The sequence below is a fragment of the Pteropus alecto genome, unplaced genomic scaffold (genome assembly GCF_000325575.1).
Source record: "Pteropus alecto unplaced genomic scaffold, ASM32557v1 scaffold20, whole genome shotgun sequence".
Lineage (NCBI taxonomy): Eukaryota > Metazoa > Chordata > Mammalia > Chiroptera > Pteropodidae > Pteropus > Pteropus alecto.
The window spans coordinates 42,841,941-42,868,566 of NW_006436298.1; the positions used below are offsets into that span (position 1 = coordinate 42,841,941).

At 35.0% G+C, this 26,626-nt stretch overlaps 1 protein-coding gene across 1 annotated transcript in view; it reads left to right on the forward strand.

Moving 5' to 3' along the window:
• The first annotated feature begins 3,607 nt into the window (after window positions 1–3,607).
• PRR16 (proline rich 16) overlaps window positions 3,608–26,626 on the forward strand; it is a 159,252-nt gene continuing 136,233 nt past the window's right edge. Inside the window, exon 1 of the mRNA XM_006913307.1 lies at window positions 3,608–3,968. Coding sequence (XP_006913369.1) covers window positions 3,810–3,968 — 159 coding nt within the window. The 5' untranslated portion in view covers window positions 3,608–3,809. The remainder of the gene's footprint in view (window positions 3,969–26,626) is intronic.

Here is a 26,626-nt window from a genome sequence, read left to right on the forward strand (position 1 = left end):
ATGTACGTATATATATATATATGTACATATATATATATATACGTACATATATACTTTTCTAATTTTTCTCTGCTGCGTTTCACTAACAACATTTTCTCTTCCAAACTCCCATGTCCTCCTCTACTACTCTCCACCCCTATCCCCTGGTGAAACCTGTTTTGGTCAGACAAAGCTATCTTTCTTTTCTTTTTTTTTTCTTCCTCCTCCTCCTCTTCTTCCTCTTCCTCCTCCTTCTTCATGTTTTCAAATATCTCTAAAAACCTTATTGAATTTTACCATAAAAAATAAGTTTACATACAATAAAAGAAAGAACATCAAAAGTCTCCATTAAGAATAATGTTATATTGTTTTTCATCCTTTTATTGAGAACCGATAAGTATTATTAGGATAGCATGTCAATAAGAGCCACTGTCAACAAAAAGGGGCAATACTTTGGGAATATTCTCGAGCTTTGTTAATTAAAAATTATGTCTGTATTGTAGCATTTTCTTATGCAGGATATTAGGGATTGATTGCAATATATTAGCCACATACACACACACGAATACCGACAAGTGCTTGTAACTAAAAAAGCAGTCAGTAGATGATCTTCTATAATAATCTAATCTTTCCCGCCACAAAACTCAGAAAAATGATAAAGAGGCAGAAAGAATAAAATGTTGGGTGCACAATCACTTGTATACCTGAGACCTTCTTTTTCTATTTAGAAATCTGTTATTCTCAGTTTATAAATGATATGGTTTGAGTATGTACCTGTTTGTACCTAGCATTAGTACATAAATAAATTTATGAACAGATTCATCAGAAATTTTATTGTCACTTTTGCTATTTCGTCTTCATAACTGGGATTTAAAACATCATATATACTCAGTTGTGAGAGTTCAGGATGAGCCAAAGGAATAATGATTTTTCCATAAGAGTGATACAAAAATATGGAGTAAATAAACTTTATTTATATCCATGTGTCTTTTCCATTCTGCCTCTTTCTCCTCAATATTTTTAACTCTCTTTGTAAATTTTTCTGCTTTAGGAATATTTTACCTATGACTAGAAGACAGTGGTAGCTACCACTGCTAGGGGTTCTACTAGTTTTTTATTTTTTATTTTTTTTATTAAAGTTATTAGGGTGACATTGGTTAATAAAATCAAATAGTTTTCAAGTGTACATTTCAATAATACAGCATATGTTTATTGCATTATATGTTCACCACCCACAGTTAAATTTCCTTCTGCCACCAAATATTTGATTCCCTTTACCTCATCTACTTTCCTCTCCCCTCTTCCCTCTGATAACCACTAATCCCTTGTCCCCACCCATGAGTCTATCTGTCATGTTTGTTTAATACTTTGTTATATATCCCACATATGAGTGATATTATATGGTTCTCAACTTCTTCTGTCTGTCTTAAAAGCCAATTTTAACTTTCCCCTTTCAGTATCTATATATTATATTTAGATATAGATAGATAATAACCATTATGTAAGTGTAAATTGTGATGTGGGTATGAATGGTGTGCTTTAGAGTAATACTACAATTCAATTTTGAGCAAGAATAGCTTGGTTTATTAATAACAATGAATATCATAGGAAAACATTGTTTTTTAATCTTCAGTGAAAGAGCTTAAGAGTCTAATGGACATATTCTTATAAAAGTGTTATATTGTCAGTGGGAAGGAAAATATCACTTTCTTCCCTCTTCTCCAATATTCTTCCCTAAAATCATTATACTTTGAGTTTTTGGGACTTCGATATTCACTTGCCTACTATTAAGTCAAAAATTAAAATCTAGAAGAGCACCACCTTTTCTTTTTTCTCATATTATCTCCTTTCATTTCTGACCATTTATCTTTATTCAGATATGAAATGAGAATATCATTAAAGATCAGGAATTTCTAGTGTGGGAGTTTGTATACATGATATTATTTTTACTGTTACATTTTTATAAAATACAGAACCTGCAGAGCTGAAAGAACTTTAAAAATCTATTCTCCCAACCTCAGAGAACTCAAGCATATTACTCATTTAAAACTTCTAATTATTTCTTCTCTTTTCTCCTCTCCAAAGTGCTTACTGTACACTGGTTCTTTTATTCTTTATTTTAATTCTCTTCCAGCAGCCTCTGTTTTCCAACTTTCTTTTATTTCTGCTGATTTTTTTCAATGTAGTTTTCAATGCTGTTATTCTTTTGACACCACTTCTAATTTTCTATTTTTAATTCTGTCATCTCTTTTTTTTCTTTCACATTCCAAATATGACTTCCAAAGGTTTCATCAAACTTTATTCAGAATGAAGAGAGTGACAGATTATGAGGAGCTTAAGGATCTGAGAAGAGGAGAGCTGCCAAGATTTTCCTCATGTAATAGAAGCATGTTGGATAGACCTGGGGGTTGTGAGAAGCAAGAAATAGAGAGCCCTGGTAAGGCATGACTAAAATGCGAAGCCTATTAAAATAATGATTTGGAGTAGTGTGTACTGAAGAAAATGAAGTAAACCAGGCTGTCAGGTCAGTAGCTAATAGCCCATGGGTTTGCTACAAAGGAAATTAAAACTTTAGCTAATAAGAATGGTAGTCACCTACTGAGAATGAAGTCAAAGCCTTCCTATTAACTCCTCTCCTTGCCTCCTTTGGACAAAACAGTCAGAAAGTTATTTCTTATTTATTTAGTGACACGAAATTTGAAATGGAGGCAAGAAAAAAGAGGAAAAAAAGAAAAAGAAAAAAAAAGTTGGAGGCAAACTCTTATTCAGCTCCCTTAAGAGGAGAGCTAGACAGGGTATTTTTTTCCCTTTAGCCAAAATATATACATCAGCATAGGCCACGAAAAAAAGGAAGGACACTTAAAAAAGAAAAGAAAAGAGAGAGAGAGAGAAAAAAAAAAAAACAGAAAGGAAAAGAAAAAAGGCGCTGTCCCAGATAAGTACAGCCAAGATGACTCAGTCTTCGAGGGGGGGGGGAGGGGAGGATTTTTGGTGTGGGGACTTCAAATTAGTAAATCCGCTTTTAGTTTTGTGGAATCAGCAAGATTATGCAACCTCTTTCAGAAACATTTATTTCACGATTCCGGGGGTGAGGGGTCGCGATTTACGCACATTTCTTTTCTTTTTTTTTTTTCCTGCAGAAGTAAGAACACCTGTGTTTAACTCGTAGTCAGGTCACTTTGGGAATGATTGAAGGTTTTCTGGACATACTGGATAAACATTTAGGGTTGCTTTACTGACCCTAAATTCAACTCCTGACCGGACCGTGGTTCTCTCTGAATTGACGAGAAAGCGTGATGGGTATCCAGATCTCTGCTAGCGGTGAAATAGAAGGAATCCGGGCTAGATGTGAGAAGACATACAGCAGGCTGCAATGATGAGAGCATTTCAGGATCAAGACAGAGGGGTGGGCAGGACACGAACTTGTCTCCCTGCTCCCTGATGCCCAGGTGTTCTGGAAGAGATCCCGGAGGGAAGTGCCGCGGGAACTGCAGCTGACAGCCCCAGGCACCGCAGCCGGCCACCCTCTCGGCGGGCGGGGAGCTAGCGCGTGTGTGCGCGAGAGCGGCGTGCGGCGGCAGGAGGAGGCGCAGGCGCGCTGCTTGCCCGTCTGCAGCCCCGCGCCGAGCGCCGCGTCTGGGGGAGTTGATGGCAGCACCACAGTGCGGCCGCCCGGCGGAGCACCGAGCGCAGCCACCCGCCGCTGCCCAGGGAGCGTCCAGGATGTGGAGGGATCCGGGCGGCAGCGGCCGCAGCAGCGCCGGGGACCAGGGCGCGCAGCAGCCTCCGCTCGCCCGCCTGTGCTGACCTGCCTCGTTTGGCCCCAAAGAATGTCAGCCAAGTCCAAGGGGACCCTGTCCTCGTCCTCTCCTGCCGAGGGACCGGCGGCAGCCTCCAAAACCAAGGTGAAGGAACAGATCAAGATAATCGTAGAGGATCTGGAATTAGTCCTGGGCGACCTGAAGGACGTGGCCAAGGAACTTAAGGAGGTGAGAGGCGCAGGGGTGGGGAAGGAGTTCGTCGCCTTTCGCCCCCTTGGGGTTCTCGGTCGGGTTTTTACTGGGGACCGCCAGATTTCTTAACTCCTAGGAAACTATAGTAAGACGCCTGCAGACGGACTTTCATTGCTCCTGCGACTCCACAGAAGAGTTGTTGCACTTTTTTTTTAATCAGGAAGAAATCAACTAGTGTTTTAATCGATGGACCTGGAACGGTGGGAGGGGTGAGCGCGTGCGTGTCTCTGTAGCTGTGTGTGTGTGTGTGTGTGTGTGTGTGTGTGTGTGTGTGATGTCGGGGTAACGGAGGGGTGTGTGTAGACAGAGGAAGAAATGAGCAGCCCGGCCAGAGAGTGCAAGATGCTTCTTTCCTGCCCTCCTGCACCCCCAGACCCTTTGGCAAGCCGCTCTTTGCCAAAGAGCAGCCTCCCCAAGCCAAGGCTTAAGGGGGTCCGGGGTCCGGGTTCCGGGCCCTGGGCCAGGCGGGGGAGGGCAGTCTGGAAGAAGCTCGGTTCCAGCTCTCCTCCCCGAGTTCCGAGCCCCGCTGGAACCGGGTTGCTGGGAGGAGAGCCCAGACTTGAGGATGAAGAGGAGTCTGGGACTTTCTCACTTTCGCAGTTCCTGAGGCATCCCCTGCTCTCCAATGTCGCTCCCAGTAACTCCGCCCCCCCCGCCCCCTTCCTCCCAGCTTGTCGCCACTTGGCATTGAACCTGGGAATCAGGGTGCGTCGGCGTGTTTGTGTGTTGTGCGTGCGCCAGGGTCTTGCCACTTGCGTCCTGGCTCTTAGGAACCGGGACCGTTTTGGTTCAATTCCGCTCCCCTTCCAACCACTTCTGCCCTCCCACACCCTCATCCCCGCCCCGTGATCCGGATAGAAAGAAACGGAGGCAGTATCTGGGCTGGGGCTGCGTAACTCCGGCGCCCGCTCTAAGCCGGGGCGAAGACCCGCTTGCAGGGCGGTGGGTAGGGGGCGGGGGGAGAGTCTCCCGCGAGCCCGGCCGGCAGCTGGTGGAGTCGCGGAGCTGGTGGTAGAGTCCGAGCCCGCTGTTCTGCTACCGAATGGGTGCTGGTGCGGTTCTCAGTCAGCGTCCACACCCGCGGTTGCTGGAGATCTAAGACTGTAACTTCTTAGGTGATGATAGCGAGACGGGAAGGGAAGGGGTGGGGCTTAGTCTAAGTCCAAAATCGTAATCTTGTTTCTGAGGCCGAGTGGAAGGAAATTGAGGGTAGTTTGGGTGTCTGGCCTCTAGAGATTAACCTCTTCTATCAAGTTTCCAATCCGAATATGAGGAAAGAGTCACTCTGCCCTTCCTCTTCCGCTCCCCATTACCTCTGTGACCTGCACTCCGTGTTTGTTACCAAATGCAAGTCAGTTAAAATGGCCCATTCATTAGCAGAGTTCTTTTTGCCAATGGCAAATGCCATTCCTGTAGTTTGCTCCACAGACAGAATATAATCACTACTGAGGTCCTGAGAGTGGAGATTGATATAGATGATAGATGTGAGGATAAAACTTGTTCATGTTTGCAGGGCTTCTCTAGGATCATTGTTTCACAACTGGTTGACAGATGGCGAGGTTAGGCATTGAAATTCAAGTCTAAAGATGCTGTAGTTTCTTTGTTATCCTTTCATTTGACATTTTTGGCAGGCTGTGTTTTCATCTGAAACATTATGGCGTTGTAAAAAATGAACAAATTTGGGCATGTTCCTTTTGGCAGAATTGTGCTTTATAGTTGTTGATGTTTCCAAGGTGGGGGATGTGGGAAAACCTACATCAGCACAGTAACTGTGTTTACTGTCTTAGCCAGGAGGCTGAGAGTAAGAGAAAGGTAGTCAATCAAAACTGCATCTATGGGCACATCCTTCCTTATGATGTGTCACTCCACTCCCTACTTGAGACAGAATAAATGACAAGAAACTGTACATGGTCCTGATGCTGCTTTGCATCATTGTTCTGTAAACATTTGGAGACTAGTGAAACTTTTAACCTCCCTGTGATTCTTGGTTAGAATCTCAAGAAAAATCAGATAGTCCGTGAATGACTCTTTTTTTTCACTCTTTCTGTGTCTTCATTTACTGGAGAATGTTTAAAGAAAAAAGATTATGTAGAAGGAATGGAAAAGCATAGATAATGTACAAGCAAGTAAATGAAAGGAACTGTCTTCTAAATAGATCTAGAGATAAGGTTTATCTTGATGTTTTGAAAGCTTTGATTGGCTGCCAGGGTTTGTTGGGGTAAAAATCTCACCCCTGAGAGTATAATTTATGTCTGATAAATGATGTGATGTGATTGTTAATTACTTTTGTGAGGATATCATCATCCTAGATTTGCACACAGAGTTGTATTATGCTGTGACCGAATCTCAAAACATTGGCTATTTATATAATATGAATGATAGTTATTTTGAGAACAAAATATTTATAGGACATATTTAACCTATGACATCTTGCAGTTGTCCAGCATTTATCTTTTTAAGATAATAAATACTGCACATGTGACTAAACATGTCTTTGATGTAGCTTTGAATGGAGAAATAACTGAAAACTCTGTAAATTACAAATCTTGGTCTCTATACCTATGACTTACAAATGTCACTATAAATTCATCAATTGTTACATCTGATATTCTAGCAGTTTATCGTTGGTATATATTGAATATAAACTGTTATATTTAGAATTATAATCCCTTAATGGGCAATGCCATGCTTTAGGCCTTAATATATTTTGATATAAATTAGCAGAGCTCTTATTAACTTGGAACAGAAATTAGAAATAGCAAAGTGATTATGACTAGATCACTATATTAGCCTCCATATGACACTTATTTTTCTTTTCTGTTCTTTTCATTCTATCTAAAGTGCAATATATTATTTTTAATATTCTGTCCTTAATATTTACATATACTCTGCACCAACAATATTGGACTTTTGTTTGAGGTTATTTTGAAATCGCTTTTCTTTTTAGAAGTTTTCTGGGCTTTAGTCATCTGAAAATTCAGTTAGTAGAGTTGATTCGAACATATAGTTGCCTGAAATAGTAATTATCAGTAACAACTCCATTATTATTTTGGTTGTCTTTTATGATTAATTATTTAATTATTATTACTTAATCATTTATAATTGGATTACATATTGGAAGAGGAACAGAATTTCTAGAAAGCTTAAGGGCAGTTTTATTCTGCCTTCAGAATTTAGTAAAACCTCAAATAACTTGACTCATAACAGAAACAACAGAGATCTTTTGGTCTTCTGTACTATGATGGAAAAAAAGTATAATTCAGCATATTTATTCAGCACTTACTATGAGCTGGATTACCTTTTTATTGTTACCAAGATGAGTAAAATGAATGAGTTATAGTTTCTGATCTCAGTGAGCTCAAAAGGTAAGTTTGGAATGCATTTATTGTGTCTTTGAACATCAATAGTGTAAAAAGGCATTGCTGCCTTTAGTGGCCACTCTCACTATGATCTAACAGGCTTGGAGAAGGAAAGCAGAATTGAGAATAAAAGTGAGCATAGTAGATTAGTAAACCAATACTTGCTGTGTCCTTAGTACTATGATAAGCATTTAGTGAAGAGAGTAGAAGCTTTAAAAAGATGGTAAGATATGAATTTTAAGAAACTTATAGTTTGTTCAGATTGTCATGATTAACACCAATGGACTAATGCCATATATAGGATATTCCAAGTGTTACAACTATATATTGGAGATTTTTATGAAGAATAAATTATTTGGGGAAATTAAGAGTCAAAAAGGAAGATTTTGGATCTTTGTTTGAGATGTGGATAATATTTGAAGAGGTAGAAGGAGAAGGAATTACCAGGAAATAGCATTGGAGCACAAAATTAATCTAAGTTACTTTTTTCTACAATTGAAAAACAATTAAATAGTGATGAAACTCTAGAGCTTTAGGGATAAAATTAACTATTACTGGTTTTTAGGTTTGGGGTGATTCATTTTTAGAAATGTAGAAAAAAGAGCTATTACTTTTTAAAAATAGTTCTCAAATAATTTGACATCTCTAGGTTACCTGTTCTTTTACAGAAATCTCACTGGTGGACTGTTTTGCATCAAATGTTGGTGTTTATATGGGATCACTGATCTTGTTAGAGATTGTAGTATGTAATAAGCAGCCCTTTTTTGGAAACAAATTCATTGCTGCTTTAGGTGAATTCTCTTTTAGTTTAGACTGATTATAAACTTGAACATTTTTCACAGTCTTTTAATTTATGATTTTAAGTAACAAGGCTTCTCTATGGGATATACACACACAAACAGTGAGATTTTTTTGTTTTATTTTGTTTGTTACTAAGCCTTGTGAGTAGACATTATTCTCATGTAGGAACCAGGGAACCAGTTAAGATGAGTTGTTCTGTCAGTGCCCTGGAATCACTCAGTGATTGGACTACATGAGTGGAAAGGTGTGTTAGCATTGAGACTGTGGATTGGAAAAAAACATGTTTTTTCTTATAACATCATAAACAGAAATAAACTTAAATTTAATTTTGAAAAGTTTGAAAACTCATAGGAAGCGATCCACTTGGGGACTGATAAAAACAGAATTAACAATTATCTTCAATGTATTTTTGTTTTTAAATGTATTTCTCTTTTTTAATGGCTTATCTACTTAAGTTCTGTAGTTTATTGCTCTAGGAAATCCTACCAAATATTTTTTGGTTAATGAGGTTGTGCATATAAAATTCATTACTAGAACAAATTATAGAGAATAATCTCTAGAGTATTTTGCAAGTTCTAAAGTCGTGAATGAATGAAATTTCACAGTTCATTTGATTGTAGAAATAGCTGTACTTTTACTCCTGAATTCAGCATCTACCTCCCCAAACTGGAGTATGTTTATCAAATGCTAAAATACTTTTTAATTTTTCTTTTCTTAAGCATGATGGCTTGGCATGTTACTGAAAAAGAATGATTCTGAGAAAATAAGAATAACCAATAAACATCGTTCACAGTCTCTATTTCTAATTCATTATACCATTCAAGACTTAAAGAATTAGCTGGTAAGTTCAAGCAGCCTTAAAGTAATAAATAGACGCTTGCTTCACGTAATAGTGACGTAATAGGTAATAAAACCAATTTAATAGGTTCTGTTGTTTCCTAGATTATGGTTTGTCTTTTTTCCCCCCACTCTTACTGCTCTGAGGATCTCAGGTATTTAAATCGAAATGTAGCAGGAAAGATAGAAATGCAAGTTTGAGTAAAATATTTTTTTCCAAACAAATTTAACTACAGAACCTTCTATAGAACTATTCATGAAAAATTTCATGGGCAATTTTTGAGAGTTAGGGGGATAAAATTCCATGGACTGCTAATTCAGTTCTGATTGAAATGCACATAACTGACATTCAGTTGAAAATAAAATATTAGAAAACAAAAGGTATTTTTTTCTTTAAAAAATTAAATTTATTTCATTAAGACTTCTTTTTTTTTTTTTTTACAGAAGTTTTAAGTTCACAGCAAAATTGAGGGAAAGGTACAGAGATTTCCTATATACCTATTTCAATAAATACATAGCCTTCCTATTATCAAAATCTCCCACCAGAGTGGTATGTTTGCTTACAGTTGATGAACCTACGTTCACACATCATCATCACCCAAAGTCTATAATTTACATTATAGTTCACGCTTGGTGTTGTGCGTTCTATGAGTTTGGAAAAATGTATGACATGTGTTCATCATTACGGTTTCATACAGAGTATTTTTATTGCCCAAATATTCCTCTGTGCTCCACCAATTCATCCCTCTCCCAACCCCAACTCCAACCCCAACCCCAACCCCAACGGTAGTAGTATTTTAAAGAGTAAATTTTATTTTTCTTCTGATTTCAGCAGTAATATGGTATAAGAATACTATAGAAAGTTTTGAAAAATATGAAAATTGTAAAGGCGAAATAATAGTTACTCTTAATGCCACACAGAGATAGATATGTTGAACACCACTTAGCTATATTTTATTTCAGTCTTTTTGTATGAATATTTTTAGCATAGTTGAAGTCATACAAAATTATGAAATTATATACAATGTTTTCTGATTTCTTAAATAGTATTGGATTGTAACCATTATATAGATCTGCTCAGTTACTTTATAGTTCCTGTAATATTGGACATTCTATTTATTTCCAAATTTTTGTGGTGGTTAAATGTCACTAAAAAAATGTTTCTGGCATTAAAAATGGCTCAAATGGATAGATTTTCCTCTCTGCTTGGTATTCGTCTAAGTGCATGTATTTATATTTAAATTTTCTAATCCTCAAAACAGACATATGAGAAAAAAATTACTGTTATTCCATTTTACAGATAAGAAAACAGAGGCCAGAGATGTTAAGTCATTTGCCCAAGGCCACTTGACTTGTAAGTGGAGAAGTTAGGCTTCAATGCCAGGCATTTTAGTGCTAGAACCTAGGCATTTAAGCACTAAGCTCTATAACATTTATCTAATTTTATTTTATTTTTTTACATTTTATTAGAAGTCAAGGTGCAAAAGCTTTAAGTTTTCAATCCATAATGCCAAAGCGTCTTCCAGGGAGTTTTTACAAATATTTACACCCAGGTGCAGTATATTTTGTAATACTGTTTCTTAAATTTTGAGAGAACCTAATAAACCTTTTAAGTCTCATTGTGTAGTTTATTATTACTTTGTGGTAACAATCATTGTTTTTGTGGGTTGCATCCAATTTCGGGCACCAGTATTGAGGCAAAATTAATAATGAATTAATTAGGCCTTACAGTTTGCATTTTCCACATAAATAAGTGCTGTGGTGAATTACTTTTGACCTACTTAATCTCCAACAAAAATGTTGATGAGACTATTACATAGGTTTTTTATATTATAACTTAGAAAATAAAGGCACAACTAATATGGGTGTTTGCTGATACCTAGCATTGTGTGCAGCTATTTCAAATGAATTTAAAGGAATTTGGGAAAATTTTATTCTCTTTTGTTATCAAATTGCCTTAGAAGGGAGATACTATTCTTAAATTTTCTGAGATGTTTAGACTTTGACAGTTTCACTTTTCGCTGTGATTGATGAATAGAGAAACTTGTAGGATTCTTTACCAGTTACAAAATTATTGAGCTGGATTATTGTGTCCTTTGTATTTTTGTAGCTAGATTTTTCATGTTAATTTTAGTGCTATTGATTGTAAGCTACCCCGTCCTCTCCTCACATATAAAGGAAACAAGAAATGACTTATTCTAAAATAAAATGTTTTTCTTTTCCAGTATCATATAGATAAAAATGTTTTTGTTATATTGAAAGTTAGTTCATTAGAAAGAAAGCCTCTAAATTAAGATTTCCCATAAGATCTGGGGAACTAAAGTCAGCAGTACATCGCTCTGAACAAGAGCCAGAAAGTAACATTAGTTGTTGAGAAAATAGATATATTTAAGTAAATGTCCAAATCAAAGTAGGCTCACAAGGTAGCCTGTCACCTCAGGACAGATGTTGCCTTATAAGTTGTCAACAAAATGTTGCTGCCACTGATCTAATGCCAACAAGAGCCCTCAATCTAAAGTACAACAAAGGAGAAATTTTATTCAGGTAAACAGTTTGCAAACCACGGAGGCCAAAGTGCACTCCACAGAAAGAAGGGGAATTGTCTTTTATAGATAAAGTCCCTGCCCTAGTCCCTGATTGGTCCATTTTTATGCAAATGAGGAATCCAAATTTGCAAAGTCTGATTGGTCCAAATACCACTGTCCTGATTGGTTGGGATCCTGTGTTCTAATTGGTTCTTATGGAGCTGCTCTGTTTGGTCAGTAAAGATGTAAATGAGGATGTAGTTGTGCAGTTCCGACTGGATAGGCAAGTCTCAGTCCATTAGTCCAAAGACAACACCAGGAATTCCTCTGTAAAGATGTCGGGAGTATGGTACCAGAGGCTGAAAGCTTTGTAGCTTTTCCCTGAAATGGGGTGTGTGTGAGAGGCCTCTGTCAGCAATGGCTGTTAGACTCGGTTATGAATTTGGGCTGTAAACCTCAAGGAGTCCTTGGCAGATATATTCCTTTTTGAGATACACAAGGGCATAAGCTAATTTTATTTTTGAGAATGAAAGGATGTGCGGATTCCAAAAGAATTAAGCTATCAGACTCCACTTTAGGTAAGAAATATTAATATGGTTAAAACAGAACTTATATTTATGATCTTTGTTTTCCCTCCTCCTGCTTTGCAAATGCTACTTCAGGCTGATGTTTGAGATAAGTGTTTACTTTTAGAATAATTGAAGTGAGTCAAATTATATACCTAGGTCCAATACGCCAGTTACTATGGTGTTTGGCACACTATAAATAGTTTTCCAACTACAGATAGCATATGCCATACTAGTCTAGAGAAAGCAAATTTGGATGATTTCTAACAGGATTCCTTCTCTAGTACTACATGAAAGCTAACAGAAATAACAAGTGTTTATTTCCCTCTTTCGTAATAACAGATCTTGTCCTAAGATTTCAAACTATGACAGAAAAATAACAGGTTTAAAATATATATATATTTAAATATATATATATACATATTTATCAGTTAATTTAATTTTCTTTGCACAGCAGTGGTTCTTAATTCCCACCCCCCACATACACATACACATCCATAATATCACAGAGCACTTTGAAAGTTTATAAATTGTGAGTATTTGTCTTGGAACAAAAGCTGGTACAATGTTAAGTCTTTGCACATGTTCAGTGTCTCTTGGATGGGTGAGAATATCCCAGGTGAAGAGATGAAAGTAGTGATTATTTGCCTTTCTTTTCCTTAAAAAAAAATATCAGCTAGTCATTTGAGACCAGCTCAATAATTTTTAAGATCAAAAGTCCTGGCTCTACAAAAAGGAAAAAAAAATGTTGATGGCTGTAATCTGATGGTTTTTATTTCAAGGAGCCAGGGGTAGCTTATCAGCCATTTATTTGTCTTAAGAGAGGCCCTGGTAGATGCATTCTCAACATGGGAAGAATATATGTATAATTCACTACTCCAAAAAGTGTGGAATGCTCATGTGCCTAAAGGTTAACTCTCACATTTTTTTTATCATGTGTGCTAGAGTACATCGCTATGTAGAAGGACAAAATTTTTCTAGAGCTTATTGTAAATTAAGCATGTTCTCTTTTTAAAACTGGTCCCAGAACAGAATTTTTTTTGTTTTGTTTTATTTTCTATGTGACATTAATTCATGAATCAGGAAAGATTGTAAGACACTGTGTTGAAGACTGTAAAGGATGCAAACATGAATAAACTGAAGGACCTACCCTGGAATAAGCTCACCTCTAGTAGAGTCAACTTTACCTCTAGTAGGGTACAAGAAGTAACTCTAAAGTAATGTAGAATGTGTAATATTAAGTTACAGCAAGAATATAAAGATGGAAGAAACATTCATTTCACTTTCCATTTTAATTGATTTTCTCTGAGTTAATGAATTCTAAACTTTGCTTAATAAGATGTGTGGCTGCTCCTGTTATAATACATCATAGTTTTTGGATATGAGGAGAACAAGCCTTTCAAACTCATGCTGTGTTGCTTTGTTATTCCACATTAGAAGATTTTTCTTAGGGATTATGTTAACGTATTATAAAATTTCAACACGTATTACTAATACTTTTGTGAAACATATCTCTCCCAGTATTCTCTATTGCCAAAGAAAAATGAATGCATTTGAAAATAATCAGCAACCAGTATTCTCTTTAAAATTTATTAAAATCATTAATGTTTTACATACATGTGACAGTCAAGCTTTTGTAGGTATAGAATTTCTACATTCTAACTTAATTCTAATAAAAAAGCTAAAATTGTGCAGAACTGCTGAAAAGGTTAACTATTGTCTTTTTACTTTTGATGATGTTGATAACACCATAGGGCAAACATAATAAATTGAAAGTAACTTTGTAACTTTAAAGCTCAAATATCAGAGATAAGTTATGTATATTCAATTATATGTAGAATAAAGTATGAAATTGATTCTCCCTTAATTGGATAGGTCAATGTTTTTAATAAATGTTAGAAATCTTTCTTTTCTTTCTTTTTCTTCCTTCCTCCCTCCCTACCTCCCTCCCTTCCCATCCCTTTCCCCCTTCCCCCCCTCCCTCCCTCTCTTCCTTCCTTCCTTCTATTAATAGGAGAACTTTAAGATTGTGTTGCACAGTAAGGTGGCATAGTGTAGAAGGGTAAGATCACAGACTCTAAAGCCAGGCCTCTTCATTTCTCCATTTCTTCATTACTTAATCTCTGCCTTCGATTTCTCCCTAAAATGGCAATGGTGATAATGCTACCAACAATATGGACTGATTATGGAGATGAAATGAGTTACCATATATAAAGCACTTTGAATAGTTCCTGTGTATAGAGAGCCAAATGTGTATTTTTAATTATTATTATATGAATTTATCCGAACATCTTTATTCATTTTTTCAACAAATAATCATTTAGTACCTACTGTATGCCAGGCACCATTCTAGTTACTGGGGATATAGTGGTTAACAAAATAAACAAAATTTCTTCTTGGAGCTTACATAGAGTGTAGGGAGGGCATGGGGAAGACCTTTCAACATAATAAATGCCAAATTATGTGAAATACTAGTCTAAGATCACAAGTCCAAGGAAACAATAGAAGATTATAATGCGATGAGCAGTGATGGGAGGAGGTGCAATTTTAAATAGGGTGGTCCAGAATAAGTCTCTTTGAGAAAGTGACCTGGCTGCATCAGAGGAAAAGCTTGAAGGTGAAGGAGGATGCTGTATAGATATTTAGAGGATCATTTTTCCAAGTAGAGGGAATGGCTGTCCTAGGGCCCCATGGTGGCCATGTGTCCCATATATTTGAAGAGTAAGGAGGCCAATGTGGCAGGAGTGAAAGTAAGGGTCAGAGGGACACGGAAACGTGTCTCAGAATTTTAATTTAACTTTTACTCAGAGTAAAATGGGAACTTTGCAGTTTTGTGCAAGAGAATGAACTGATGTGATCCACTTCTATCTTTTTCTCCTTACCTTTAATCTCAGGTTCAGGTTTTCTCAAACACAGCCCTATTGACATTTTGGGCAGATAATTGTTGAGGGCTGTCCTGCGCATTGTAGGATTTTTAGCAGCAGCCCGGCCTGTGCTAATAGCTGCCAGTAGCAACCAAAAATGTCACTGTGACAACTAAAAATGTTTCTAGACATTACCAAGTGTCCCTTGGGAGAGGGGAATCACTCTAGTTGAGAACTACTGCTCTAGCTTTTCCTTCTTATTCCATATTACTTAATATTACTTTCTTTATCCATCTTTTTATTTATTTATGCTTTTATTTGGTGTTTATCCTTCAAGCACCAGACCCTTTTGTTTTTCATGTATTGTATTTTTTTAACAAAGCATTATCTGTGTTTTTTTTTTCTTACCTTTACATGATTCTTGTTATCCTTCACCAAACATGCTCTTAAAATGTACCTTCTCATTTTCATTCATCACTTCCCCTCTCTCCTTTTCCATTTTTCGCAATCAAATAAAAATTACTCTGAAAAATTTTAAAGAATTTGGGTATATATGGCTATTTTACAATTTAGGATAAAGCAGGGTAACTCAGAAGGGACCATGGGAAAGGCCAAGGCTGAGCTGCTAGTCTTCTTGCTGCTATTGGTTCCTGAATTAGGTCAGTGGCAACCTTGACTGGAAGGGCTCTTCATTTCATCTATCAATTTGTCTTATACTTCTCCTGCCTCTTCTATTTCTGTAGAGATAGGAGAGGTGTGAATGGTGTCATGGGACTAGTTATAGAAGAAATGTGGTGATGATGATGATGAACATGACTGACATCTGTTCAGGGCTTACCATTCACCAGGAGCAGTTCTGAGTTAACTCATTCAATCCTCACAGTTACCCTTTGAGAATATTATAATTGTTCTACATATGGAGAAACTGAGACAAGAAGGTTAACTAATATGGAGAGCAAGTGATTGAGTTCGACTCTTGGTATTTCTCTTTTGAACCATTGTCCATATCCAGCTTCCCAGTTCCCAGCAGCTACATAGTGACTCTGCTATTTTTCATGCTTTTAACTTCAGTATAATCTTTTTTCTCTTTCTCATCCTCTACCTCCTCTGCTTTTTCTGTCATTTGCCCTTTTCTTGCTCTTCCTTTCTCCTCCTCTTCTTGTCATAGTCCTTTTTTTCTCTCTTCTTTTTTCTTCTTCTTCCTTATCAGCTTCTGTGACATGCCTCAATAAATTATTCACTTACCAAAATTTTTTCTTTAAATGTCTGTTACATCCAGGGCAATGTGTTAGGCAATAGAAATAAAATACTGAGCAACACATACATGGCCTTTGCTGTCTGAAACTTATGTGCTAATGGGGAGACGTTATTCAAATAACAAAAATAATATTTATTAAGGCTTGTTAAAAGCTTTGAAAGAAAAATACGTGGTGCTGCAAGAGCATAAAATCATTGATAAGTTTTGTCAATTTTTGGTAAATGGGCGTTCCGATTGGCTGCTTTCTTTTCATCGCCACCTCTCTAATCCCTATGCTATTAATTTCATGGATGATGTTTTAATAGCCCTAGAGCTAATCTCTTTTTTTTTTCTTTCCTCTGCCAGTTCATTCTCTAAACACTACCAGGTTAATCTTCTAATGCATTGGATTCTTCAGTCCACTCCTGCTTAAAAGATTCCACATTATCCTGATACTTAAAATGTCAGATGAACAAATCTAGCCTTGTAGCCTGACATCCAGCAGTCTGCCCTGCTTCTTGGTTGGCCTTAGTTCTGTCTTCTCTTCCGTAAGTGACAGAGAGACCATCTCAGACAATCTTGACACCATCATAATTTTTTACCCAACTTGAGTCCTGTACTCCTCATGTTTATAATCACTGTGCCACTGCATTGTGTTTGCTTATGTTACTTAACAATTATTCCTTGTTTATGCCTTAAAAAAAATCTAGTAACCTTTCTGTTAGTTACTTAACCATGTAATCTTCGGTGAAACATTTTTAAAGTCTTACTCTTGTTATCTGATGAGGAATTTGAACTTGAGGATCCAGTTCCAAAGAATACTTTTAAAAGGTGTTAAGGGCTAAAAGCCACTCATTCCATTTGTGGATGATAACCTGTTCTTTCTTATCTACTTAAGAAAAGTAACTACCCATCCTCTCCTGCCTCTTCTGTATCATCTTTTTCATTCTCCCCTCAGATGATTCCCATCAGCATACAAGTGGAAATATAGATAATAGTAAAATCCTCTCTTGATCTTACTTCCCCGCAAAATTACCATCCCACTTCTTACCTCCACTTTACAAAAAGCTTAAAAGTGTTGTCTATGCTTGTTATCACCTGTTTCCTCCTGTTCTGACCTAAACCCACTCACATTAGAACTACACCCTAACCACTACACCAAAACTGCCTCTATCAAGGCTGTTAGTGATTCCATTAATCAAATAGTCAATTTTGAGGCCTGATTTTATTTAGTCTGTCAGCTGCATTTCAGTCTCTTTAATAGCATTTCTTCACTTGGCTTGGAGAATACTATGCTTTCTCACCGCACTGATTTTTTCTTTGCTGTTACCTTTACTTATTTTTGATTTGAGATGTCTGAACTAAAATTTTGATCCTCTTTAAAAAATAAAATCATTTCTACTCTCCGACTTGGTGTTTTTATTCAGTTTGTAATTTAATTCTATTTTTTAGGTCCGTACTTCCAAATTCATATCTCCAGCCCAGACTTTCTTTTTAAATTTAAATAAACAACAGTCGTCTCCACATCTCTACTTAGATATTTAAGAGTTATCTGTACTTTGCCATGTCCAGAACTGAAACTTGATCTCCCCGCTCCCGCACAAAACCTATTTTTTTTTGCGTAGTTTTCCCGTGTCAGTTGATGGTGTTTTCATCCTTCCAGACTCGGAGACATTATCAACTTCTCTTTCTCTCATGCTAAAGTTCATCGGAAAGTCTAGTTGGCTGTATCTTCCAAATGTTTTCAGAAACTGACCAATTCTCATCTCTTCCGCTGCTACCACCCTGGTCTAAGACAACGTCCTCTCTTATTTGGATTACTATACTAAGCTCCTGACTGTTTTTCTTTCTCGCTTCTTTAAAACTTTATTTTTTTTTCTTTCAGCTCAGAAGTCGGGATAAAGTTAGACCACAATACTCTTCTCAAATCCCTGTAGCAACTTCCCATTTCATTCAAAGTTCTTACAACGGTTATGAGGCCTCAAAACACTTTCCTTCCTCGCCTGTTATCACTCTCCCCTGTTTTCTTGCTATTTTCTCTCTGACTCCCCTTGCTTTGGCTGCAGTAATCTTGCTCTTCCAGGACTGTACACTTCTGTGGCTAACTCCACTCTTCTGCTAACTCTTTTACCTCGTTTAAGTTTTGCTCAAGTGTTACACCAGCCCATTCTGGCAATGGCCCATTCTGGCAATTCCATATATTGTTAAATACTCTGATGGCATTTCCTTTCCTTCTTTCCCTCTTTTACCTTTTCTCTTTTTCTTAATATTTATTAGTGTCTAATAGACTGAACACTCTATTTCCTTTATTATTTATTTCCCATCTCGAGAGTGTTAGTTCTTGGAGGTCAGTGACATTTGATTTATTCTCTGATGTGTTCAAGTTCCTGGAGCACTGGCATGTGATAGGTGGTCATTAAATGAATTAATAAATAACTAGATCTCTTCTAACTATTGTTCCACCAAAGTTCTCAAGGATCAAAACTACCACCTTTTACTTTCCACTGTGTATCTACCAGTTACAGAGAAGGAGTATGTAATAGATGCTTATTACACACTTTTTGTATAAATTCGTTATCTTCCTGCCTATTGCATATGGTAGTAATAGTTTGTAGGTTGACTGGAGGGAGCTCTTGTTTCTCATATTTTGATTTCATCATCTGTTACCCTCATTAAATCCATTCCGTTAAACCCATTCATATTCTTTTTTAAAATTGACAAAGGATCTCTCAATAATAGCTAACACCTCAAATTCTTACTCTGTTAAGCAGAGTTCTAAGCGTTTAAAAAATCAATTCACCAAGTCCTCGCCTCTGTTGTCCCAAAAACAGTGGCTACCATGTCCCTACCATGTGAAAATTCTGGAGATATCCAGTTTATATAAATCCTAAATATTATCTCTAACCTCAAGGCTTCACCTTCAGACAAAAGTTCGACTCTGATTTTAAAGTGTCCTTTATTCTCTTAGGCTCAGGGATATCACTTAAAACTCTTGAAGCACTGAGATTGTATCTTCTGTATCAGGTATGATTCTACTTTCTTCTAATAAAATATGTAAACTAAAACAAGGAGAGAAATGTCTACTTTTTACAACATTCACTGTTTTTCTGCTTCTTGAATATTGTGCATTTTTCTTGCCATTGGCCATAAATTTTAAATTAACTGGAAAATGGCATATAAAAAGCGATATTGGATACCATTTAAATGAGTTTTAATTCTGCTTTGTGTATAAGAAATATGCAAGCAGTTTGTTTCAAAGACCCAATATTATGTATAACACTCAAGAACTAGATAATATCAGTATTGGCTTGTCTTCTTTTTCTTTTACATACTCCCTCTAGTGTTAACAAATATGAGTACTTATAATTAGCCTTTTCAGACACTAAAGAACAAATGTTAATATAGAAATAGGGCATTCTTGATATTATTTTGTTTTATTCAAGAGATTATATTGTCCAGTTATTGAACTTTCAATGTATTACGTGAAAAACATATTTTCTCTTTTACCTGTGGAATCTGGTCATGTCTGCATTTTTATATGCATATTTTCAATCTGTTTATTTCAGTCAAGGAGAACATTGGACTTCTTGGAATTTTTTTTAAAAGACTATACCATGTTACAATTTTTTCTCAAATTTTGTAGCTGAAGCCTACATTTTATTTGGGCAGTTTAGATATGAACAGAAAGATTCCCACGTGCTAAATATGGGCAAAGTGAAAAAAATAAACTACATCAACTAGAAGAGTATCTTTAACATGAAAATTAAAACATTTAAATAATTGCATCACTTTGCTTTAATATATTGCAAGATAGTTTAAGTACATCAGTTTCAAATGACCTTAAGAGATAACCAAGATATTCCTAGGAATAACAAAGTGAAAAGAAATAATATATACTATTATCATTTAATATACAATGTTAATAATTGCTAGCTTATATAGAATATAATTTTAAATTGTAAAGTTAACTAAATTATTACTGTTTACCAGTTTTTAAAAATCAGAAGCTAGTGTTTGAAGTTAATTTTTCTAAACTGACATATTATAATGTTATATTGGATTAATACTGTAAAGTTTTTAAACAATTTGGATTACTGTTCTTTCAGTTGCTCATCACCAGATGAATTAAGAAAATGGAAAGAATAAATTGCTTTCAGTGACTTATGGAGACATTGTTTTCAAAGCTTTATGTACTCCCTGGAAATACTTTGATGTTATAATGATTAATGAATTTTAAAATGGAATTCAAACCTCAGCATTCACCTTGTACATTTTTTAGGGAGATTTATATTCAGTACTTAAACCTTGTTCGCAAAAGGCCGTATTGTATGTCCTTGGGGAAACTTACATTTTTTAAAATTTACAGAATAATATGGCACAGCATGCATTTTGGTGTTGTTTCATTAATCACAGACAGTATGCACCAAAATGCTTGAGAGCTTAACATCTGCTTTGTGAAGTCACTAATACTCATAAATATAATGTTTAATGAATTCCATTACTCACCAAAACCTCTTAGGTTCTGATATAGTCTGCATTGAATACTGGGTTGGCCGGTAACACTAATAGGATTTTTTTTTGCTGGGAAATTGTTAATGAGAAACAATCCAAATTCTTATTCATAATGCTTTTCTTTTTGCCACTCCACTAAAGGTGGTTGTAATTTGTATACTGATAATTTAGTATTACCCTCTAAGAGTTAATTTCTTTAGTGTAATACTTAGCTCTTAGATTTGAGATGTTTCTAACCATATTATGTTAGATTTGAGATGTTTCATAAAATATTATGTTGTTTTTGGTTTCTGATCCTTCTTTCCTCGGGAACATTGATGAAGAAAAAGGGATTCAGTGAAACAGTACTAACATCTGAACCAGAGTTCCAGCAAAAAAAGAGAAACAGCACGTTGAATGGAAAATGTAGTAATAAGCTTGTGTTGTAGAGAGGCAGGGCACTATTTAGTGAACCTGAAAGTAAGCCATTATTTACTAAATTAGTAGCAGGTGATTGTCTTAAATTGCAAAGAAAGCTGAACCAGTTAAGTATCTTTTAGTGAGAAACTTTGATCGCCTATGAAATTGGAACATAAAATTATCTTATTTCGTTCTATACTAACCATATATCATTATAGATATTGGCTCTATTATTAGTATAGGAGAAGTATTTAGTATACATGTATGTATTATAAAATTCTTCTGGAAATATGTGAAAGATCTTTTAGTTTTTTGAAAAGGGGATAAAAATAATGCATTATGTTAATATCTTCCATACATTAACATGGCTAGGAATATAATAAAATTAGTATATTTGTGTGAATTTAAGAAATGTTCTTAATAAAAAAGTTGCCTCAATGTGCAGTATCAAAAAATAATTTGATTGGTGATAAAATTTAAAATTGTACCATTTTTATGGAATTTAGTGAAATTTGTTTCAATTTATCTAGAATATTTTCCCCAAATAAATTTTGAAATTAATGATTATATTCAAAAAGGTTTCCATTACTAAAGAGAACCAAGAAATACCCAAATCTGATTTAGTATCCAAAGTATCATTCTAACAAAAATGACTATTGGTTTATTTTTTGTTGCTATGACTGCCATAATATTAATATATTTTAAAATGGAATTTAGCACAAGAATAAAAACTACAGTCACGAAATAAGAAAACTGCATTTTTTTAATGAGTATTTTTACCTGCTGGGAATTTTCTTTCTTATAGTCAGAATGGATGCTCCTTGAGAGTAAGGACCTTGTATGTCTTTTATATTACTTTACCCACTTTAGAGTAGTGCCTATCATGTAATAGCCTAGCACAGTATATTTAATGAAGAACTGTAAAAGCAAAATATAACATTTGTTTCTTGACAAGTATATTTAGCAGATAAAGAGTGACTAAGGAATTTTCAATATCTGAACATCTATAATGTAAGTCTTTTATCAATCAAGTCCCTTTGTATTGTGCTCATTATTTCAGAATTCAGCTATTGTATTGGTTAAGGTGGGTTAGGTTATACTGTAGTAATAACTTAATCCTGAAATCTCATTTGTTTAATTCAACATAAACCAAATTTAATTCAAATAAACACACTATATTCTCCAATGCAAATTGGCAGGAGCTCTGCTCCAAAGAGTTGCTCTGGTCCCAGCTCTGATACTGCCATCTCAACACATTGTTTCCAGGGGGAAAAAAGGAATTTAAGGAGAATTCATACCCACACTCTGTCTTTTAGTCAGCTAGTGGCACAGATTGCCTGTGCATACAGAGCTGTAGCCCTGACCTAAATGCAAGTGAGATAAAGTCTTATAAACCCATTATGAAGAAAATCAGTTGGAACTTAACAAGCCTGGTATTGTCTTGATAAAAAAAAGTTTCAGAGTAAAAGTTATGGCATATTTATTTCATTGAAGAGGATTTACACACACACACACACACACACACAAACACACACACATCACACTTTCTTACATACACAGGGGTTTTGCCAAATTCAATAAATTTGTCATTATAACCCAAACTTATTGGAGTAAGGATTCTGCTTTTTGGAGACCATCTGTCAAAACTAGTATTCTGTGGAGCAATTTTAGAAAACACTCTTCTCGATCAAGTGGACTGAATAAATGTCAGAATGTGTCATAAAAAGAAGAAACTTAAATTTATTGGCACCTTTGTAATAAATTCATGGATACATCACTTTTGATTGTGCTTGTCAAAACTTAAATAGAATAATAATATACCGTTTATCATGAAGACAAATTTCTGACCACCTCAGATGTCAGAACATAGTCAAGAACCTGAAATTAAGAGAGAAAAGAAATGCCTATAATTGACTAAAGTGATTCTTAACTAATCGGTGCAGAGATCATGCATTAAAACACATCTGCGTATTTCTTTCAATTCCAACTTGGTCTTAGTTGGCACAGAATATTAACAATCTTATTTTTCAGTCCATAGCAAATTATAGATACCAAATTAGAATGGGTTGCAGATTTTCTTTTCCCCCTAGAGATTTTAATACTGGCAGTGGTATGAAACAAAATCACTCAACTCAACAGTAAGGACAAATCACGAATGACTATTAAGAAACAAGCAAATGCATAACTGTCTTTTAATAGGAGCAATAATTTTATTCCTCAATTATTCAGGTTATCCAACTGACCTCAAATTGCCAGTAACATACTCTGTTTTTAAAAGTGAGACAAATATATGAAACATTTTAAATGATTGTCAGATCAAGATTTGAGTGTAAAAAAATTATTTCATTCCTTAAAATTATAAGCTGCAGGAATACGGGAGTTTTAGAATATATTCTTCCTTCTCTCTACATAAATTAGAAGACAATGATATAATGCCGTTTTGAATTTATAGAATAAAATGTGACATTACATTTTTATTTTTCATTTTCTCTCTTAGTAAGGTGGTAGAATAATTATGAAGTTGGTGCCTAGTATTTAAAGTAATTGTTTTAAATTGCATATATACGTATATATTTTCTATAATTATATAATTTAAATTACATGTCATATAACTTAAATATAATACTTAGCTTTCAAAATTATATATATGTGTATATATGTAGTTATGAGAAATATGACTGTCTAGGGAAGAAGAGATATAGGTTTTTTTCTTTCCTTGAACTTCAGGAAAATAATTTTTCTTAGTGATTGAAATAATATAATTGATTCACTTATGTACAATAATTTTATATAGATAATTTGTGTTACCATTTTAAATAAGCAGCTCTACACTTCAACTTTTACATTTACAGTGAAATCTTAACTATTATACTTTAGGAAAGTCTAAATTAATTTAGGAGAGTGGATTTGAAAATATTTTCCTATATCTTATATAATAATTGAATTTTTGTAGCAATTAGCCTCACATTTTTCTTTAAATTGGTTTCTATAGTTCTAGAAAAAAATATTAAGATAAACACTAATTATTCTGAGTTTGAAGCATTTTATTAGTAAAAAATTATAAAAGGACCATACATGTTATTAAGTATACTTTTCGTCATGTTTGTCATGCATTTTGGATAATGGCAAATGCCAATATTAACAGGATTATTTATGTGCTTATAACATCTGCCTTTTGTACCTGCTATGGATTTTCTGATGTACTCTTAAATGAAGCAACAATGTATCGTGCAAATTGTAGACCAGTCACAGTGGAATTGTTCATCATGAGTTATTAGTGAGCCTTTTGTAGATGTTGGTGTAAATTATGTCTAGATTTAGTTTTTAATGTTTACCTACTGTCACACTGAGTATCGCATGATGAGAGGTCACGTGAAGAGTAGAAAAAGACTAGGCCTCGTGATTAATTTTCTTTGAATTCTTTTAGCCCGAAAATGTATTAGAAATACTATACCTTTATCATTTTTTTCTTCTCAGATATTCTGTATTAACTTAGACACAAAACCTAAGGACATACACTCTTTTTTATTTTTATTTTTATTTTTATTTTTATTCATTTACATTTTTAAACAATATACCAGTTTAAAGGCCTGATGTGACTTCCAAGATTATAAAGCATTGATAAAATCTATCAGAAGCATTTGATTAATCAGTGAATTGGAATGACACAATTACCAGTGTAAATAGCATTATAAAATATGGAAATTAAGTTAATAAATTAACTTCAATAAATTAAGTGTTCAATCTCCTCATTCACTTTTATTTTTAATTCATATGTGGAAAACACATAGTATTCAGTTTTCTAAGGTTAATTTTTGAAACTATTATTAGTTTGTTTGTTTGATTTTTAATTAAAAGAAAAAAATAAGACTTATTGATTGTGGTATAGACTGTTTTATACTTAAACTGATATACTTTTTCTATGTCTCGTTTTACCAAAGCCTTCAATAAGTTGGTACCATTTTTCTTTTAATTTAAGCTTTTCATTTTGAGAAAATTATAGATTTGCCTGTGGTATAAGAAATAATACAGAGAGACCACATGTACCTTTACCCAATTTATTCTAGTGGTAATATCTGGAAGAACTGTAGTGCAATATCATGACCAGGATATTGACATTGATTTAGTCAAGATACAGAATAGTTCCAAAACCACAAGGATCCCTCATGTGGCCTTTTTATAGCCTCACTCTCTTCCCTACTATCCCCACCTGTCCTAACTCCTGTCAATCACTAATCTGTTCTCTATTTCTATAATTTATCACTTCAAGATTCTTATATAAATGGAATCAAATGATATATAACCTTTTGAGATTGCTTTTTTCCACACTCATAATTCTTTGGAATTTCATTCAGGTTTTTATGTGCATCAGTGATTTGTCTCTTTTTATTGCTGACTAGTATTCCATGGTATAACTACTTACCCATTGAAGGACATCTGGATTGTTTCCAATTAGAGCTATTATAACAACCTTTTCTGACACTACCTCAGTGGCAGTTTTGGGGTCCCTATTTATAGCCTCTCAAGGTGGAAGTCTGGCCTTTATTGGTGCAGATGAGAGTGGGAGCACCGTTTTCTGTGGTGTTTGGTTGGAGTAGAGCAGTTATTGTCTAAATTTTCCTGTCCTGTTAGGCTGTTCTTTTCCTGGTGATTTGGTTAGAGGGAGAAAGCTTTTGCTGGACCTTTTTGCCTACTCTCTTGATATTTCTAGTAACAAGCTTGGGATATATAAGGCAAAAAAAGTAAGGCACTCACCACCTTTTTGCCCCCTTGGCTATTGAGGTCTCTTGTTCTTCCTTCTTGTCTCTCTCTTTTAGAGTCTTCATGTTCATTTTATGTATAATGTCCAGGGTTCCAGAGTTTTTAGTTGTACTTAGTGGGAATAATAAAGCATATCAACTCCATCTTTTTGGAAACAGATGTCCTTGATATCACTTGCTTTTAAACTGAAACATTAAACTAATTCTGTATTTGATAATAGAGTCATGTTATAAAATTAAACGTTTTTGACTAAAATGTTAGATTTTAAATCACAAATCTCAAAAATATGGCAGTACCAAAGAGAAGCATTTATTCTTTTTTTTTTTCTGGCTTTATTGAAATAGATAATTAGTTGCTCGTATTTACATTGTACAATTCAATGAGTTATTTTTTCAATTATAGTTGGCATACAATAATATATTAGTTTCAGTTGTACAACATAGTGATTAGAAATTTATATAACTCACACACAAAGTGATCACCTCACTAAATCCTCGTCCCCCCTACATATTTATTACAACATTATTAACTATTGTCCCCCCTACACATTTATTACAACATTATTAACTATTTTCCTTACGCTAAACTTTATATCTCTATGTCTATTTTGTAACTATTCATTTGTACTTCTTAATCTCTTTGCTCTTTTTCACTGTGCCTCCCCATCCCCCTCTCATCTAGTGGCCCTCAAAATAGTCTCTGTATCTATGAGTTTGTTTCCATTTGTGTTGTTTATTTTGTTCTTTAGATTCCACATGTACGTAAAATTATGA